Source organism: Cicer arietinum, chromosome 6 (genome assembly GCF_000331145.2).
Source record: "Cicer arietinum cultivar CDC Frontier isolate Library 1 chromosome 6, Cicar.CDCFrontier_v2.0, whole genome shotgun sequence".
Lineage (NCBI taxonomy): Eukaryota > Viridiplantae > Streptophyta > Magnoliopsida > Fabales > Fabaceae > Cicer > Cicer arietinum.
Genome location: NC_021165.2, coordinates 7,346,216 through 7,365,611, shown reverse-complemented (window position 1 = coordinate 7,365,611; position 19,396 = coordinate 7,346,216). Strand labels below are relative to the sequence as shown.

General features: G+C 31.0%; 3 protein-coding genes across 5 annotated transcripts in view; all 3 read right to left on the bottom strand.

Moving 5' to 3' along the window:
- Nucleotides 1-2,359: 2,359 nt before the first annotated feature.
- On the bottom strand, nucleotides 2,360-8,226 carry LOC101511142 (neutral/alkaline invertase 3, chloroplastic). 2 transcript variants are annotated; one of them, XM_004503945.4, is made up of 7 exons: nucleotides 8,028-8,226; nucleotides 6,477-7,187; nucleotides 6,082-6,247; nucleotides 5,769-5,980; nucleotides 3,780-4,273; nucleotides 3,637-3,685; nucleotides 2,360-2,944 (listed from the first exon to the last, which is right to left on the bottom strand). In XM_004503945.4, the coding sequence occupies exons 2-7, from the start codon at nucleotides 7,143-7,145 to the stop codon at nucleotides 2,627-2,629; spliced, it is 1,908 nt and encodes a 635-aa protein (XP_004504002.1). In that variant the 5' UTR covers nucleotides 7,146-7,187; nucleotides 8,028-8,226; the 3' UTR covers nucleotides 2,360-2,626. The 2 variants fall into 2 exon arrangements, with proteins under 2 accessions (XP_004504002.1, XP_027191463.1); XM_027335662.2 differs by lacking the exon at nucleotides 8,028-8,226 and adding an exon at nucleotides 7,820-7,973.
- Nucleotides 8,227-11,460: 3,234 nt separating this feature from the next.
- On the bottom strand, nucleotides 11,461-14,983 carry LOC101509964 (mediator of RNA polymerase II transcription subunit 28). 2 transcript variants are annotated; one of them, XM_004503942.4, is made up of 4 exons: nucleotides 14,718-14,983; nucleotides 13,200-13,400; nucleotides 12,148-12,260; nucleotides 11,461-12,054 (listed from the first exon to the last, which is right to left on the bottom strand). In XM_004503942.4, the coding sequence occupies exons 2-4, from the start codon at nucleotides 13,381-13,383 to the stop codon at nucleotides 11,920-11,922; spliced, it is 432 nt and encodes a 143-aa protein (XP_004503999.1). In that variant the 5' UTR covers nucleotides 13,384-13,400; nucleotides 14,718-14,983; the 3' UTR covers nucleotides 11,461-11,919. The 2 variants fall into 2 exon arrangements, with proteins under 2 accessions (XP_004503999.1, XP_004503998.1); XM_004503941.4 differs by having other exon boundaries at nucleotides 13,200-13,397; nucleotides 14,718-14,980.
- A 4,180-nt stretch (nucleotides 14,984-19,163) lies between these two features.
- Nucleotides 19,164-19,396, bottom strand: part of LOC101510495 (UDP-rhamnose/UDP-galactose transporter 4-like) — a 4,718-nt gene continuing 4,485 nt past the window's right edge. Inside the window, exon 8 of the mRNA XM_073370289.1 lies at nucleotides 19,164-19,396. This exon is cut by the window's right edge and continues 16 nt beyond it. Coding sequence (XP_073226390.1) covers nucleotides 19,316-19,396 — 81 coding nt within the window. The 3' untranslated portion in view covers nucleotides 19,164-19,315.

Below are 19,396 nucleotides of genomic sequence, written 5' to 3'. Positions count from 1 at the left end.
TCAGTCCGATCCAACGGTTAACGAATGCGCAATCGATGTTTTTCTGAGACTGATTTAACAAAATCGGGAATATGGTTACTCTTCTCTTTTCTCTTTTGGTGGTTGTCTTTCCTATCAAAATAGTCTCTCTCTTCTCTACGGTAGATCCTAAAGTCAACCAAAGTTTTTTGATACCATGTTAACAATGAAAAGAGGAAGAAAGAGGAAGAAGAGAAAACAACCACTCTAGGGTTTCATATCATATAATAAACTAAAACTGAAGTTAATAGAGTTACAATGAGTATATATAGAGGAAAATAAAAAATATCTAAAATACCCTTACTACTAATATATAATAATATTATCTAATACGATCTTCTTTATAAAATGTTTTTCGAATTTTCAACAACATAAATTATTTATTTACTAATATATTTTTACTTATATATGTTACATCTTTTTATTCAATTTGTAATAAGTATTATGATGAAGACACGAATTAATTATCGAGTATGAAGGAAAATTTTAGACAATACAATTCTATATTTAGATGCGAAGTTAATAGCATTAATAAGTTTTTTTTTTTTTTAAGAAATATAGCATTAATAAGTTAAGTGAAAATGTAATTAAATAGGTACGTAGTACATTCAGTGATATCTTCACCAAATTTAAGAAATAGTAAAACAAAAAATGTGTGCGAAGTGGAAATTAATCATAGAGAAGGTTTTGAACTTTCAATGGTAGTGTTAACTAGGAAGAAAAATGGAGTGCAAAATGTGAAATAGGTTTTGGTGACGTTTGGCTAACGTGGTGATGATGTAAGAGTGGATACGTAGCCATGGGAATATTATATTACATCATTTTAATGCAAGATCCCTAAGATTATCAAATGATATGTAAAATATCTTAAAAATGGCTATACTTTTTTTCTTTTTTGTTAGAGCCCTAATTAACTAGAGAAAGGACATGGGGTGGCAAACATACATCATTTCCTTTTGTCTCTGCTTGCAGGAGGCCATTATTGGGGATTGACATACAAACTAGTGTTTTTTTGCTCTCTTTCCAATAAATATTCTTTTACATAATGTTCACATTATATTTCATAAACATATAGAGGTGGTCTTTTAAGTTTAATTAAGTTCTTACAAATCTAAAAATTATTATTTTTAATTTCTGACATCCTAAATGATCCAATGAAATCACGCTATATAGCCTAATAAACTAACAAACTTAAAACAATAAATTTGTGAATTTGCATAAACTCTATATTTATCTTGACTAAAATTTAATTACTATTCAAACCTAAACACAAAAGTCTCCCAAAATCAATTCAATCCTATTTAAAATACACTTTTGATTTCCAAAGTTTTAAAATCCGGTGAGTTTGATTTTAGTTTGAAAATTGAAATTTTAGTCCCTTTTACAAATGATTGGCCTCTTGATTATGTGGAATATACAGTTAATCTGTTTTTACTTTTTAAAAAAAAAATGTCGGCTCATTTATTTATTTATTTTAAAAAAGAAAATTGCCAACTTATTTATATTTTATTTTTTTTATATTGTCACTTCAGTTTTTAAAATTTGACTAAAATATAATTTTGATCCTTCATCTTTTACCTACTATTTATTTTGGTCATTTGTCTTTTTTTATTTTTTTTGTTTTGATCATTTATCTTTTTCTTATTCGTTTTTGTCTTTTATTTTATTTTTTTATTCTTTGGCTCCCTTTATCTTTTACATAATATTCATTTTAGTCCTTATAAAAATTACAAACTTGTATAATTTTACGAAAGATAAAATGACTTTAACGATTATTAAGTAAAAAATAAAAAATAAAAATAATAAATAAATTATCAAAATGAATTAAAAATATATATATAAAATACCAAACCAAATATAAAGTAAAAGATAAATAGTTAAAATTATATTCAAACCCTTACTTTTTAAAAAAAAAATTGGCAATAAAATAGAACACTTGACATTTTTTTGAAAATAAAATAAAATGAAGTGGCAATATTAAACAAAAAAAGTTGGCAGTTTTATAAAAAAAAAATTAAATGAGCCATAAATTTTAAAAAAATTAAAAAATAAGCTATATATCCCACGTAATCATAAATAAAAAATACAACGTCAACGGAGACCGAATCGAAATCAAGATGGGTCAATCATTTGTAAAATAAGAAAAAGTTAAGGGGTTAAAATTACAACTTTTAAACTAAAGAGACAAAAATCGTCGGATTTTAAAATTTGAGGGGGCAAAAGTGTATTTTAGCCGTATTTAGAACAGTGCAAGTAATACATCACTTACATTCACTGCGCATTTTCATCAAATGGTATATAATATGGTAGTTACAGAAAATGATAGTAAATGACATGCAAATTGGGGGGAAAACATTTTCTATAGAAATGTAGCACAAAAGTTTCTCATTCTAGATTAACTGTATCTTCCGTATGCTACTTAATCCTGAAGTATTGACATCATGTTTCAATTACATATACACAATGACTAGTATAAGACAGTTTCATCATAACCAACCCTATATATGAATATGCTGCTAATCAGAAGAAAAATGTAGATTATGAATAATAAATGGGACATAAACCTATCAGCTGGCCAAAAAGAACCAAATGAATTGCAATTAAAGACTCATACAATGTAGGTCTGCTTCATATTTTTCCTCCCGCGCTTTCCTCTCGGGTTGGCACTAATAAAAGCATTTGCAAGTTCAGAATCCTCTTCAGTTATCAGTATGTTTGCTTTACTTGGATCTGCAAGCAGCAGCTTTGACACAAGGTATCCCGCAATCGACCATGTTTGATACAGTTGAGATTGTTTTCCAATGAATCTAGATCTTTTCGTGTCATAATATTCTGGCCACTTGTCTCTTGATATACGTCTCTCAGCAATTTCAACAGTTTTTGCAGCAATATGTGGTCTGTTCATCTTTATGCATGCAACCGTGAGCTGCAAAAGGCAATTATTATGTTAAAATTTTGTAAATTGTGTTAATTCAAATTTGCAATGTTAAGAGGAAGAAACCGGCAACGCTATGAAAGGATTTTGCACGAGCCTGAAATAAATGGACGGTAGGAAAAATAGGACATTTGCTATAAAACAAAGACAAGTATGCTCATCCAATTTCATAGTGGATGAAAAAGATTCAATAGGACAGAGTTTGATAAGAACTAAGGTGAATTATGTTGTCATTCGCATATCACAAAAAATAATAGTTTGTTCAATTTCCGCTAAGCTATAATGCAATAGCACCGCTATGATTGATATTTAACAACACTTTGCATTAAATAGTATATCATAAAACAATATCAATTTGTTCAGATTTTCCTACACTGTTGTGCTATAGAGCCACTATTGGACAACAATGAGGTGAAAAAAGTCTGGAAGCTATAGATCAGAACTGCTTCATCATACGCAAACAATATCAATTCATCGACTCCTAATTGCAATAATAAAAAAAAAAAAAAAAAAAAAAAAAAAAAAAAAAAAAAAAAAAAAAAAAAAAAAAAAAAAAAAAAAAAAAAAAAAAAAAAAAAAAAAAAAAAAAAAAAAAAAAAAAAAAAAAAAAAAAAAAAAAAAAAAAAAAAAAAAAAAAAAAAAAAACTAGGGATGCAGTGGACCAAACTGTCATGGTAACAAACCTGCCAGAGCAGTGATGGCCAGGAGCCTGCATTATGGTAGGACCAAGGCCTGCAAAAAAAAAAAAAGAAACAGGTAAATAAAACCATTTCAGGAAAAATATTATAACTGAAAAGCACAAGCAGAGGAAAGTTAGAATCAGTACGTATTCTTAGGATCACTGCCGGTGATTATCTGCCACTCCTGACCTTCAAGAGCAGGATAACATATCTTGAGTGGCATGTCCGCTACCAAATCCGACCATTTGGCTTCGATAAGATCCAATATGGCATGTGATTGTTCCTCTGTGGCCAAACTATTAACCACAGACCACAAGTTTCCCAGAGAAAAAAACCGGAAATCCATGTGAGCGGGTTGTAAGTTACCAATTAAGTAGCCTCCTTTGTTCGGCATCCATTCTACTAACCAAGGGGAAATCTGGTCTGGGTATATGTTGAATTTATTAACTGCATCATACGAGTACTCCTCTGTCTTGTAACGGTAAATTTCATTTAATCTTTTCAAATCAATCCAATAATACTCTCTAATATGAAATGAAAGAGCTACCAGCCGATTGTTCAGTGCCCGTAGTAGATCAGCTGACCCATCCTCTGGAGTAAGCATCTCACGCGCACAAAGTAAGGCAGAATAAAACAGTGCCTAGAAACAGAAATATAAAACAAAAAAGCAAAATAACTTACACATTAGATAAGTTTATTTGATCGCTGATTTGTCCTTAGATGTAAGCATCTCAGGTACACAATGTTTTCTTAAAAAGTAATAAATTTATTCGACAAAAGTGATAGATACAAACAGCATTTTGAAACATAAAACATAAAATTATTTTTTCTAGTTACTAGCAAAGTTTTCCCAGGTAAGATAGAAGCATTCAGGGTTTGGATTTGCTGCAAGTACTAAAAAAAACCACAGCTTGGTCACTAATACAGTGATACAGATGAGCTGAAAATCCCAGAATTTGGGTCGGGTCACAGAGGCTGCATCTCCTCGAGCTTTTGTGGCGGTGGTAGTCAGGGGAGGAGCTGGAAAGACTCAAAACAACGAAGAGAGGACATGTTTCAAAGGCCATGAAGGCAATGCAGGTGGGTGGGGTCAGGGAGAGTAAAGAGAAGTGTTGCTTTTTAGAGTGCCGCTTCAATTAAAGAATGAGGGGAAGTGGCTTTTTAAATGGATCCACCAGCTGAGATGGGCATGACGGCAGTAACTGGGTTTTTAGTAACTGCAGTGAATCCAAATCCATTCATTCACACCTTCAACATGATTTTATATCGTGATTCCCTCATTTCACAGAAAGGGAAATAATTTATTAAAAGCTTGACGTCAAAGTACTTGCATGATGCAGCAGAGCATCAAATCTGATCTATTAACGTTCTTATAGGGCTTAACCAAGGCAGTGGAGAAGAATAATCAATATATATATATACAGCTTTGGTGTCGGAGAAATTATACAGCTTTGGGGACCTTCAGACAACAGGGACCTTCAAAACAGTAAAAGCCATGAAAACCTTCTGATAATGTACCATACAAGCCTGAATCTACATAAAGAGATGTGTCCTTTTTGTATTTTCAACAGTTTAGAGATTTAATTGAATAAGCACAATAGCATTCTAATATTTATCATACTAATAGGCCAACTTTGAAATATGTTGTAACTTTATCACCACAACTCTTTTCCAAAAGTAATACAATCTATTTCAGAATTGACTGTTGCTGTTGTCTACTAATATGAAATCAGCAGCACTCCAACCTCGTCTTAAATCCATTCAAATTCTTAGGGCATAGTCCCTTCATTTATAAGAATAAAGGTCAATGTAAAGTTTCACCTTTCATGCATAAAAAGATATAACTGGGCCACTTTCAAAATAATAAAAAATACCAAATACCACAACCAAGTTAACAAAAATTAAAAAGAAAGCTTGATCACTACTAAAAATAAGCGACAGAAATGCTGCTCCTCAATCTAGCACAGGAAAATTTGTTCCTTTTTCTGGCCACAATGGTGCAGAACCACAAATAAGTGCAACATTTACACCAAAATGCACAGTCATGAATAAGCAGCAAAGTTTATTTTCTCACCTTAACAAGAAATAGTTAATAAATAGCATGCTACTGAAGAAAGACAGGAAATTTAAAACACCTGAATCTCCAAAGGATGCCCATGTATGCCCATCCTCCGATCTATCATGCAAGAACCATCAGTTACTAATAATGTTGGGAACATGTCAAAGCCATCAGCAAGACACAACTTCAAAATCATCTTAATTCCTGTTTGCACATCAACTCTCTCCTGTACTGATAAATCCCCAGAGCATTTTCCATATGCTCGTAGTAAAATAATCCACCACAACCCTGCAATCACATGTTAAATAAGGTAAGCATATCCAAGAAGTATTATGGTAAGTTTCTTTTGCTACGTAGAAAATATTATATTGGTCCTGTTAGTTATTTACCAGAATCAACAGGCGCAACACGGCCGATGGCTGCCTCTCCAAAGTCAGGATCCAAAACCTCTTCTGTTGCAGAGTCGTCACCATCCAGAGGAACTGTCCGAACCTTAAAACTAGCAGGCATCAGACCTTGTCCTGGACTGTGACAATCCATTGTTTTCTCCCAGCTCTGAAATATGGATATGTTTGTTCAATGCTTAAGTGTGTCAGAAATAACAAAGCTACCTCATTCATGAAGGAATTTGTAAAGACATAACACAAATAAAAAATCACACCACTTCAACACAGCCAATTAAAAATTGAAAATGTATATTTCAGACATGTAGATCCACCGAGGTGGACTAAATTCAGTTCTGTTGTCAGAACATGTTATCAGTACTATAAGACCAAGAGATTACCTGCAACTGAAGTGTATAAAGAATGAAATTACGAACAATATCATACTCTCCCTTCAATAGGAAAGCGATTCCAGAAGGAATGAAATCACGAATAAAGACCTGGTCATAATTCAAAACATTGGAACTGTTAGGATCCTTTGCAGCAATAGTTCCAATAGGATTGCCACAATAATAAACTACAGACTCCCTCAGTAGATCCCATGCTTCATCCTCGATGGAGTTGAGGCTAATTTTGTCAAAGGATTTTGCAATAGTTCCATTTCTAACATCAGATGACAAAACCTCTGTTTCCTGTTTCAACAGTTCAACATCTTGAAGCTCTACGACAGACTTTGCACTCATCACATTGCTTACCAAATTTGATTTTTCAACATCATTCGAAGTTATGCCACTCAAATTTTCAGCCTTTTGGCATTTGCATGTCTGCAACCATGGATGACTATAGGTCTTATAGTCATAGAAACTAACACCAGTCAACGGAAATCGATGAGGTCTTGACTGGCTTTGAAACACGCTAGAACTCTCGATAAAATACCTATGCATTGAGGATTTTTTCTTCATACATTTTGCTCGCAACTGGGAAGTGTTCACAAAAGGCTCGTTATACCCAGATTGAGGCACAACCCTGGACAGAACCTGAAAAGCTGCTTTGGAAGTACTTAAGGACATGTTGCTTTAAAAAAAGAACCCTACCAGCTAAATTTCTGCCACCTGTAGAGTAAATTAAGATTGTATCCAGTCAGAGCAAATTTAACAAAAATCAGCAAAATTGGATGACAATAACATTGCAATTTCAATTATTAAAATATTGCAAGATCACATCAGTAGCCAAATAGTACAAAACCTTATCTGAAATTTAACTCATTTACGTCAGCAAACCCACACAAGGAACCAATCAAGGACTACACCAACAAGGTACTGATGGAAAACCATGCTCAACTGACATTGTAACAATAATTTGCAAATAACATTTGAGAATTAACATCCACTTAGTCGAAACTGAACAAAACTCAATCCAATCTATTCATAAACACATAATTCCAAGACTAAAACAAAAACAATAACATTAAGGTAAATTCTATAGCCACCATGGATGATCAATGTCATTTTTCAACAAAAATAAAGGAAAACAAGTATGTGTCCTTAAAAACTCAACTCATACTCGTTTTTCCTTGTTTTTGTCGAACCAACAACAATCAAATCACCTCTCAGTTGTAGGACGAGATCAATCCTTGTTAAAGTTTTAAGTGATTAAGTAACAGACCATTAATGCTAAGTAAGGTGAGCAAAATTCATAGGTAAATGAATTCAACAAATACAAATCCATAACATAATTATCTCACCTAATTAAAACAACATTTACAAAGCACGCCTCAATTTAATTACCGACGAGAAATAGATGTAAATAAACAATCCAAGTATGACCTAAAATAATTTCTGGCATAAAATCTATAATTGAGAAAAGTAAATAATAAAATAAATAAATAACAGTAATCTGAACAGTGAAGCAAGTAGAGCGAGGGTGTTTGGTGTTGTTTGAAATGAACGAACCTATTCAAACACAAAAAAGCAGTGAGAATTTGAGACTATCGTATATCGTAATTAGATTCACAGAAAATGCATCGTCGTAAAAATTTGAATGCTATTTGTTTTGTTGAACGATTTTTTTCTTTCTTTTGTTGGGATGAGTGGTTTTATTTTGTTTTCTTTTTCTTTCAGTTTTTCTTTCATTTTCTTATCTTGGACTCTTTTCCAATGGTAGCTTTTTTTATTTTCTTTCTTGCTTGTGGCACGTGACATTTTGGCATGATTCTGGACCTTTAAAATTAATGCTATGGAAAATGGAGATTTTCATTATTGTGTGCCACAAAAAATAAATATTTTTAATTTTGCCAATACAAGAAAAATCTGTATTTCTTTATGCTAGTCATTCGTCTAATATTTATTGCATTAAATTTAATGTAAAATTCAAATAATAAATATTAACATTATTAAGACATTTTAATCAGAGTTTAAATTTAATAATTCCAAGTTGTATAAATTTATGGTAGATATTTTTTTTGTCTCTTCTATAAAAAGGAATTCGCTATATATTTTTAAATTATCCAAATATTTTACCTTCTAAAATATGGTTAATTTCTTTGACAACTTATGCACTATAGTGTACAATTGCACATTATTATATATCACTTATAATAAAATAAAAATAAAAATATCAATATCAATATCAAGTTTAAACTTCATACATAAAACTAAATTTTTATGGATAGTCTATTTCTATCATTACATTATTTTGAAATCACTTTCCACATTTTTTTTTTAGTAAATAGCTAAATTGATCTTTTAAATTATAAATGTCACTTAAATTTATTTATAAATTTAACAAATAGATAAATACATGTTTAAAATTGTAAAATAATAATTAAAATAATTCATATTTTAATTTTTATTATTAAAAATAATAATATGACATGTTAATTGAATATTTGACTCCTCCACGTTAATTTTGTATCAATTTAATTGCAATATAATTTAAATGTTTTATAAGATAATTTGTCCATAATTAATATATACACAATTAGAATTATTTACAAAATCATTTGTGAAAAGACAAAATTTTGCCAGCAAATTATCTCTTGAAACATGATGTTGATACGACATCAACTTGGGTAAATCACATACTTAATTATAATACTATAATAAAAATATTTAATGACAAAAATTTATATAGAGACTATATTAATTGATATTTTATAATTTTATAGATATATTTGTCAACTTCCTAAATTTAGAGATTAATCTAAGTGATGTTTATAATTTAAATATTAATTTATATATTCAAATTTTTTCACTATTAAGAGGTTTTGTGTAATCGGTAATAGGGTTTATAAATATTTTTTTATTGAACCTGTTATAAATATTTTGTTAATAATTTTTAACATTTTTGCTAGAAAAATTACCGATAACACACTATTTCCTATTAGTTCATACTAGCACTAAAAACCAGACCCGTATCAAAGCTATATACCCCTCACTCATCAAATTATCTACAAGTAGTATATTTCGAACCCGAATCTGTATCACGTACGAAAACAAATTGTGATTATGAGACTATGAAAGACTTGAGGGAGAAAATTCAAACCCTTAAATTATTATTATTTTTTTATCAGTTCGTTTTTTTCGTTAAGTACATTTTCCATCATACCAATCTTCTAAGTAACGTATACATCAGCGTTTAAACGAGAATATTACTCTTACAACTTAAAAATCATAATACTTTAATGAATTGCATTTAATGAAAGAAAAAGAATTGTTTTATTTATAATATACAATCAAATTAATGTTCCTATTATTCTATTTATTGGTCTTTATTTCTCTGTTCTCTATATCTTCTTAGAGAAAAATTTACACAATCTCTTTTCTCATTTAGAAAATGATAATTTCACACACATAAATATACAGATATGGACACTATGTATTACTACATAATTTTAAAGACTTAACGAGACTCAAATACTATTGAAGGTTGATTCGGTTAATAAGAAGTTGGTCTACCTCTAACTTTGATGGATAATCGGTAAGTGCTTCTCTTTGAGCTTTGAGATGTGCTCTTATCCGATAAATCATTAAAATCCAACTCATCTTATTTTATCTAATAGAAAAAGAATCTCACACCCCTAAACACCACTTGAAAAAGCCCTTTTAAGCTACCTACTAAAAAAATATTTTTAAGACCTAGTCCACAAAATCATTATTTTTGTGAGTTGGGTTGTTTTTTTATTAAATCGAATTTTTTTCTATAACTTTATCATATTTAATTTTTCTTTTAAATCCAAAAATATTTCTAAAAAAATTAGAGAAAAATATTTCTCTAAACAAATTAGTTTTGTTTATGAAGGAAAAAAACTTGATTTTTTTCAAAAAATAAAAAAAAATGGTTGAAAATTAATGTTGAAAGATGAGCCTACTTAGCCCACTAGATTTAACGAGACTCAAATACTAACGAAGGTTGGTTCGGTTAATAAGAAGTTGACCTACCTCTAACTTTGATGGATAATCGGTAAGTACCTCTTTTTGAGCTTTGAGATGTGCTCTTATCCGATAAATCATTAAAATCCAACTCATCTTATTTTATCTAATAGAAAAATAATCTCACACCTCTAAACACCACTTGAAAAAGCCCTTTTAAGCTACCTATTAAGAAAATATTTTTAAGACTTAGTCCACAAAATCATTATTTTTGTGAGTTGGGTTGTTTTTTTATTAAATTGAAATTTTTTCTATAACTTTATCATATTTAATTTTTTTTTAAAATCCAAAAATATTTCTAAAAGAATTAGGGAAAAATATTTCTCTAAACAAATTAGTTTTGTTTATGAAGAAAAAAAACTTGATTTTTTTCAAAAAATTAAAAAAAAAATGGTTGAAAATTAATGTTGAAAGATGAGCCTACTTAGCCCACTAGATTGTTGGACTGTTTAATTTTAAAGGCTTCATTTAGTAGAGCCTTTTTAATTATGTATAGTTGTCCTATTAAATTTAGGATGGCTACTTAGACTTGGTGTCAATGTTAATTGGAAAGTGACTTATTTTATCCTCAATATTCTCAAAAGTCCCCAAATACGCATCCAAATTAGTCAATTCAATGGTGTATTTTAAATGGAAAATCTAAACACATTATAAACTTGAGAAATTGAGGTGAGAGAAGAACCCACCTAATTGGAGGAAATGGTATAATGAGAAAGAGGTGCGTTGAATAGCAAATGTACACAGCCTGACTTGGCATTGATAGAGTTTAAGGGAATATGTATGATGGTATTGAACCATTGAGAGAGAATTATTGAACTTGTATAAGTTTAATCACATATATTGGTTTGCAGGTTCTGGTACACCCTGTAGTTTTACCATTGAGTTTGGGTATGTAAGGTGAAAATTTTGTGATTCACAATCATTAATCATTAACTATATTCACAAGTGCTTAATGTAGTATTAAAAGTAAAATCATTAACTAAAACAAATGAACATTAATAAGTGTGATTTACAGTCCTTAATAACTATATATTATCAAATTGATGACATCCAATATGCAATTCCTGTTTATCTTATAGCTTTTTTGGCTTACTATTTTAACAACAATAGTGACATTCTTCAGCTTTTCTCCTCGTCTATTTTGGATGATTTGAATGTTGTCATCAACATTCAACAAACAAAATTCGGAATAATTTCATCAAGCAGAGCACATTTCTCAACTAATTTTTATCACTGCCTCTAGAGGACATCCCATTTCTCAAACTGCTACAAGTACAAGTGTGGTTGCAATGCTGTGTGGGTGGTAAGTGGTGGCGACATGATGCTCTGAAGAAATGGGAGAGAAAATAACACAAACAAAAAAAATTCCTTTGAATTTTTAAATATTTAAATAGACTATGAGTTAAATTTAAAGCTAAACCCTGTCCAACTCAATATTGTGTTTGTTCAACTGATCTTTCAGCTCTTTTTTCCACTCCTGAATTAAATGTTCTTGTTTCTTAATCAGCTCGTTTTTTTCGTTAAGTTCGTCTTCCATCATAGTAATCTCCTGCTTAAACAACACATACAGAAGAAATTTAGGTGAGAATATTAGAAGGTCTCTAACTGAAGGAGATATAATATTTCAGATTTGTCAGCATACCTTTCTAAGCATTTCAGCTTTTGTTGGCCTATCCTCACGTTGCAGACTAATAAAATAAAGTTGAAGCTTCTTGGCAGCCTCCATAAAATCTCTAGCATGGCGATCCACATCAACTGATAGAAAGAAAAAAAGAACATCGAAAACCCAATTAAGACCATTTTTCTAAAATATATTAAGATCTTTTTAGTTTGACAAAATATGTTCTACTTCCATTCCCCATGTTCGCTAATAATTACAAAAGTTCTACTAAATTTTAGCTGTGCTTCCTATTTTTAAATACTTGTACATAATAGTAGTGAAAAAACAACAAAATGCCACTTAACAAAGTAGTTTCTGTCATTTTTAAATCAAAAAGTCTCAAAACAAACAGAACCAAAGTTTCCACCGAACACAACTAGAGCAAAAGAGGGCTCCTCTTCTCACTCTAAATTAACGCCCTGGGACATATGCGAGCATTAATTCATCTTGCAATTGCTGCTAAAATTTACAAGGTCTTCAGACAGTGATATCATCACTTCTCATTTAACTTTACAGCTAATTTTAGTAATATGGTTCTAGTGATACGCATTACATATGAAAAAGTTCCAAAATTGAAGTCAAGCCACAAGGTTTCAATTTGAACTTAAGGCTAACAAGGTCTAAATAAAAAATGTGTAATTAAAAATTAAAAAATGGAAATAGATCAAAAAATTGAATTTCAACCAAAGATTGGACATCAGTACAACCCACTTAAAGAACCAATGAATCAAATTTTAATTCCAATTTTGTTGGTTACACCCCTTTTTCTTCTAGTTACACCTAAATAGGCTACGTGAACTCAACTTGCGTATTTTACGTAAACTTACTTTTACGTGTACTGAGTTCACGTAAGTAACCTGTTTGGGTGTAATTGGAAAAAAAACAGGGGTGTAACTAGCAACAGTGTTTTAATTAATATACGTAAAAATAATATTAACAGTAAAACAATCTTTTAGACAACCATTAAGCTAACGTATAATTGCATTTATACAGGGAATGAAAATGAGAAATTTGAAAGATTTGCAGTTACTCACTTTGATGCGAAGGGTGGGGAGAACGGTCTATTGCTTGAAGTTCTCTGGCTGGCAAACAGGGAAGCAAAGCAGCCTCCAAAGCCATAACACATGAAACCATATCATCTTTTGAGGGAGGAGGAGGAGAAGATGGCAGCTGTTGCTCAGCTGTGTGCTGTTGGTCAACTACTTGCCGATCACCCATATGCCCTTTTCAGCCTGCTAAAGGAAAGATGAGACCATCAACATGAAATAAAATGAAATTAATGCTTGATACTGATTTCATTTCCCATGCCAGTCTAATTTTAAATATTCTACCATAGACCAAACAACATCATAATATCCTATCTTAACCATTCAAATTCAACTCCATCTTAATGGTTTGGCCTTAACTTTCCTTCGTCTTCCTCTACCTTTACCTCTTTTTTTAAAAAAAAAAGATTGGGGAAGGAGGAAATCATTTTCATTAAATTGACAACAATGACCACTTTACAACCGTTCCTAAGGGGATTTAAACTCTGTTGCTTGAGGTTACAAGGTCAAACGCTTAACAATGAACTGGTGTACCCTCCTTGCCCCTTCTTTTGCAAGTCTTCTCTACATATGCCAAAACCATTTTGGTGAAACTCTACCATTGTTTTTACAATAAACGCTAATGCTACCCTAATTTGATCTCTCATTGTTACAATAAAGCTAACTCCCGTCGTGTATAAAGTATAACACTTTTCTCTCTGTGATTTGCTTTTAATCTCGAAATACACAAACATAAACCATCTCAGGCAAATTTCCATCCCTTTTATAGCATATAAAAAAAAATAAAAAATAAAATGAAACTCTTATTCATGTTAGTAGCCACTTTTCTGCCTTTTACTCTAGCCAATATTTAATCAAGCATCTTGGAGAGATGGAGATATTAAATGTATTCCTGAGAAAGTCAAAATAGCGAATCAAAGAGTAAAACCAAAAGACACTCTTTTAAAAGCAACATCGGCGGCGAAGAGTCCAATCAACTAATTCATCTAGAGAACCTATTTTTTCAACACCCGCAATTCCCAAAGCTCAAGACTCAAGTAGTAAACTTGAAGGTTACCATTTAAAACTATGATTTTGTTTTGTTTTGTCTACCTATGCCATGAACACAGTGCAAATTAAACACAGGCAGGTGATCGGAGGTACTGGGTCACTGATCGAACTGGTGTCTATTAAAATATTCTATAAAATCCATGACATAAATTTTATACCTAAAAAATTCTTAAAAAATAAAAACAAAAATCATAGAGCAAACAAAATTCTAGCAACTAAATACACAGTTCTCCATAGTAGTACTCTACGAAGCCAGGCCTCTATTTTTACGTTATTGCCCTTTTTGGTGTTGAGTTGTTAAGGGTTAATCACGATTTTAGCTTAACAATTAACACAGGAGTGATTAAAACTAGCCAAGCATTGCATTTCATGTGTTCGAGTAAGGGAATTTGGGAATCGAAAAAATGAAATTGAGCGAAGCGGTTAGTGAAAACTTCGAGAAAGATGAAAATGAACCTGGATAGCACGCAGATGACGGCGAGGTGGTGGACGGCCTCTGCTTCTGCGGTGGCGCAAGGTTTCAACGAACTGAAGTGGATTTGTTTAATTTCTCTTCTCTTCTCAGATGAATTAGGGCGTGGGAATGAATGTCTCTCGGATTTCTCCAAAAGAAGAACAAATATGGAGGATTTAGCAAGAACAAATTATTTATAAATCTTTTATTTTCCAGAATTAAATTATTTAATTGTACCTCAAGGTGGTTCTTGTGTCCAAACTTTTTTTTTAATTAAAATTGCTTCTATTTTTTTAAGTGTTTATCGTAGTCCCATTTTTATACCTATATTTCTCATAATTTTTTAAAAATGTCAAAATTACTATCCATTTTTTTTACTATTTCACAAAGACATATATACCCCTATATTCAATAAAGAAAATTAAGCATGAAAGGGAAGACATCAGAGTTGGATAAGTCTACTCAGATGAATGTCTTATGGAAACGCTTTCAATCACTTGATGTTATAGGAAAACGGGTGTTGAAGAGTAAAGTGCATGAACTTGTTTTTCCAACTACAAGTTCAATGTGTTCACCACCTGAAAAAGTCAAAACCAACAGACGAGTAAATGGTAAAGGTTATAAGTCATATGGATATGATGTATATTGAGACCCTTCTTACTTTGAGCATGTTAATGCAACATATTGTGAAAGTATGTACTATGTCGTTTGTCACGTGTTACTCAAAATCCACCCAGAGAACTCGTAGATGCAATGTCATTAGATGAAGGTTAATGCTTTAAAGTGTTATAAAATCACTTGTTATTAATTAATTTTAGTTAACTGTTGTTCGATTTCATCTTGTAATTTTTTTTCCTTATATTTCATCACAAACAATATAAAGTAAGACATAACAATAACGCATAAAAGATAACGTGTTTATAAAGGTACAAGCACAATGTTTATAAAAGTAAACAACGTAACAATAACGCATAAAATGTTTATAAATGTGTTACTACATAACAACAACGCATAAAGTGTTACTACTAACTAGTGTGACTACACGATAAATACAAAACTTTATAAAAGTGAATATACAACTCATCATCCAGATTAGCTTTATATTCGTTCAACCCCTATTGTATAAGATCACCGATCTGTTGTAAGATAGGTGGCAGCTGTGAACTAGAAGCATCTGCACCGGTGGTCAGGACACTATAATGTGGGACATGGGGTACACCATCTGGTGGCACTAGTAGTTGATGAGACACCTGATAGAACCACTCCAAATATCCATCTTGACACTCAGATGAATATTTAGTTTGACGGATCTTGTGAGATATCTCGATGACAGGCGTCATATATCCCAACCTTCCACATTTACATCAAATAATCTAGAAGGATCTGGAGGTGGCGGTGATGGAATATGTTGGATATATCCAAACTGTCTCAAACACCTTTCTAGCAGATATTTCACTATTGTGCTGCATAATCGGAGTTAACCAGTATAGATTATGAAATCATCAAAGGAAATGTCATCCATGTGATTCTCTCATGGTCTCCATATGACATCCGCAGGTGTTAATCATACGTTTGTACTCATGGACCTTGTACACTTGCCTTGTTTGTAACATTGTCTATTCATTCGGGCAGAGCATTCCACGTCAGCACCCTGATCATCTCTATTACAAATATTTGAAAAATATTCGTAAATCCAACATTGTTGCAAATAAAAATATTAATGATAATCAAAAAATTAATAATTAAAAATAAATAATTATTAAAAAATTAAACATAAAAATAAATAAATGATATACAAATAATTAAACATAAAAATAAATAAATAAATTATATACATAAAAATTAATAAATAAATATTTAATACCTGAAGCAGCGTCATATATCCACCTAGTTGTTTGGTGTCACAACAACATGCATATGAGAGGTAGTCATAAAGGACTACGAGTGCAACAATACCTCATGCGTATTTATTTGTACCGTCTAAATATTTGAATAAAGGAAGGTATTTCACATCAATTAGAGTATGACTCTTTTCAGCGAAATAGTATTCCCTACTAAATTCAACAGATACGCCTTGGCAGCACAATAAAATCTCTTTGTTGCACAATATCTTATGAAAACCTCTTTTAACCAATCCTGTTTGTAGTGTGCACTTCTAGTCTTTTTGGTCACCTCCCAGATCTTTTATGCGGTCACTCCTACTAAAGTCATGGCAAGATTACATGTCATTACTCTATCTACATCGGGTGGACGGTAGAACTCACCCCTAATAAGTAATCCCAGAAGATTGACAACATCATCAAAAGTAATTGTCATTTCACCAAATGGCATGTGAAATGACGATGTCTCGGAATGTCATCTTTCCACAAACGCAGAAATCAAGTTGTTGTCGATCATCTTCAAACTACTCCGTTGTAATGGGTTCAATTTTGATAAATTCACACAGTTCTCTATTGGTCGCGGGAGTACCGACGGGGTAAATTGTTGCATTTTCTTTCCATGCGCAATAATTTTCAGTAATGGTCGCTCCTGTATACAAAGAAAATATATATCATTAAAATTAAATATAGAAAAAAAATAATTAATTTAAATATTTTAATGCACTCTGACCAAACTACCGTCTATCTAAAATATGATGACGATATCGTGTAAGGACAAACAAATCATATGGTTCTCCAAGATATCGTGTGAGCTCACCAGGTCCCTGAACTCCATCATGCCCCTCCTCCATATACTCTCTCTCATGAGCAGGTGCAGCCTCCTCCTACTTATGTGCCTCCATCTGCTCATGTACCTCATCCTCCTCATGCACTAGGCTCCTCCTGCTGATAGATAGTCACATCTGAGATAAATCGATGATCATGTTCTCCCTCATCATCGTCTTCAATTATCATCTGTCTTCTTCTTCTTAAAGTTATCGGTCGAATCCTCTCTAGAGGATTCATCACGGATGATGTAGAAGTATCAGCGCCACGTGTAATTCGTATGATTTTGTCGTCTCTTCCTCGTGCGCCCACTAAAAAATTGAAAAATAAAAAGAAATACATCACAATTGGTTATTAAATCATAATTAATCAAAATAAAATAATTATAATAATATAACCTCCAGAAAACTTGAGGTTCAAGATTTTTGATAACTACCGAAAATGTTAAACCCTAAATCCTATGTATATGGTTTCCAGAGTACTTAAATTAAGTTTTCTAGTACTACGGGAGAAGTTGAAAAAAGATTTCCAGTAGATGCTTCTGTATCGAAAAAGTTGAAAAAAGATTTTCAGAACTAGCTTTTGTACCGGAAACCTTGTTTTCAAGTTTTTCGGAGTGTATTTTGTGTTCCAGAAATCTTGATTACAAGTTCCATGGAACATTAGGAAGAAAATTTACCTTTTTTTTTTCTTTTTCAAAAATAGTGAAATTTTTGGAATTTTATTATTTAAACGAGGACAAATAAGTCATTTTATTGCTTAAATGGGTGTATAAATATAATTAGGGGTATGGGGTAAAATTTTCTAAAGATTATGTACTATAAACTAATTTTATACATATCATTTTTTTAGTTCGAAAATGAAATGGTATTTCCAGCTTTACAAATTTCTTATACATATAATTGATGAAATTATTAAAAATTTAATTTTAATATTGTTATCTTACCATGTTATTATAATGACTTTCACAAAATAACTACTTAATAAATACTCAAGTCTCAATGTAAAACGGTTTAAGAAAAATAGAGTGGAAAACTCTCTTTTTAAGTTATCCGTTGTGCTAAAACATCATATTTATACTCAAAATACAGTACTTTAATTTTAATTTAACAAAGCTATTGGTTTGTGGGTAAAAGTTTACTTTACTTAGTTTATAGGACACACAGTTTGATACAATACTTAGTATGTATTATTCACCTATAAATACGGTGAATAAATTTATTTTTCAATTTCTTTTAATAATTGAGATATTTTTTATGATATATATAAATTTATATTATTAATTATTTTAAATAACTTATTAATTATCAAAATATAAATTATTAATCACTTATTTAACATATATCTCAATAATCATTAAAATATTAAATATTAATCATTTTAGAGTATTACAATTTGATATTATTTTAGAATACAACAATTTAATAATTAAGGTAATTTATTTTAGTAGTTAATAAGATATTCATTTGAAAAGTTGTTATTAATATAGTAGTTATTAATATACATTTTAATATTTAATAAAGAATTTAAAAAAGTTAATGATACAAATCTATATGTTGTTACAAGAACATTTTTAATTCATTTTTTCAAGTTCTTTAAAAAAAAAAAAAAAAGAAACAATACACCGACATGGTGTTGAAGCATAGAGTACCAATTCGTAGTAATGTGTTGAAGCACATAAACAATTCTTCACCATGTGATATACCAGTCCAAGTGACAGAGAGCTTGATTTTCTTTAACACATAAACAAAGATATATGCACTATATAAATGAAAATAATTGAGCAATTCTTTTACATCATATATAAATAAATATAATCTTCCAATGTACTTGAGAAATTACTGTGGCGATCATTCCCATTTAGTTCTTTTACCCTTTACATTTTCCATTTAGTTCTACACTTCTTCATCACTGTGGCGATCGTCTTCAGCAGATACTGGTATTAAATTATACTCTTGTGTTTTGGTAGTAGGAAT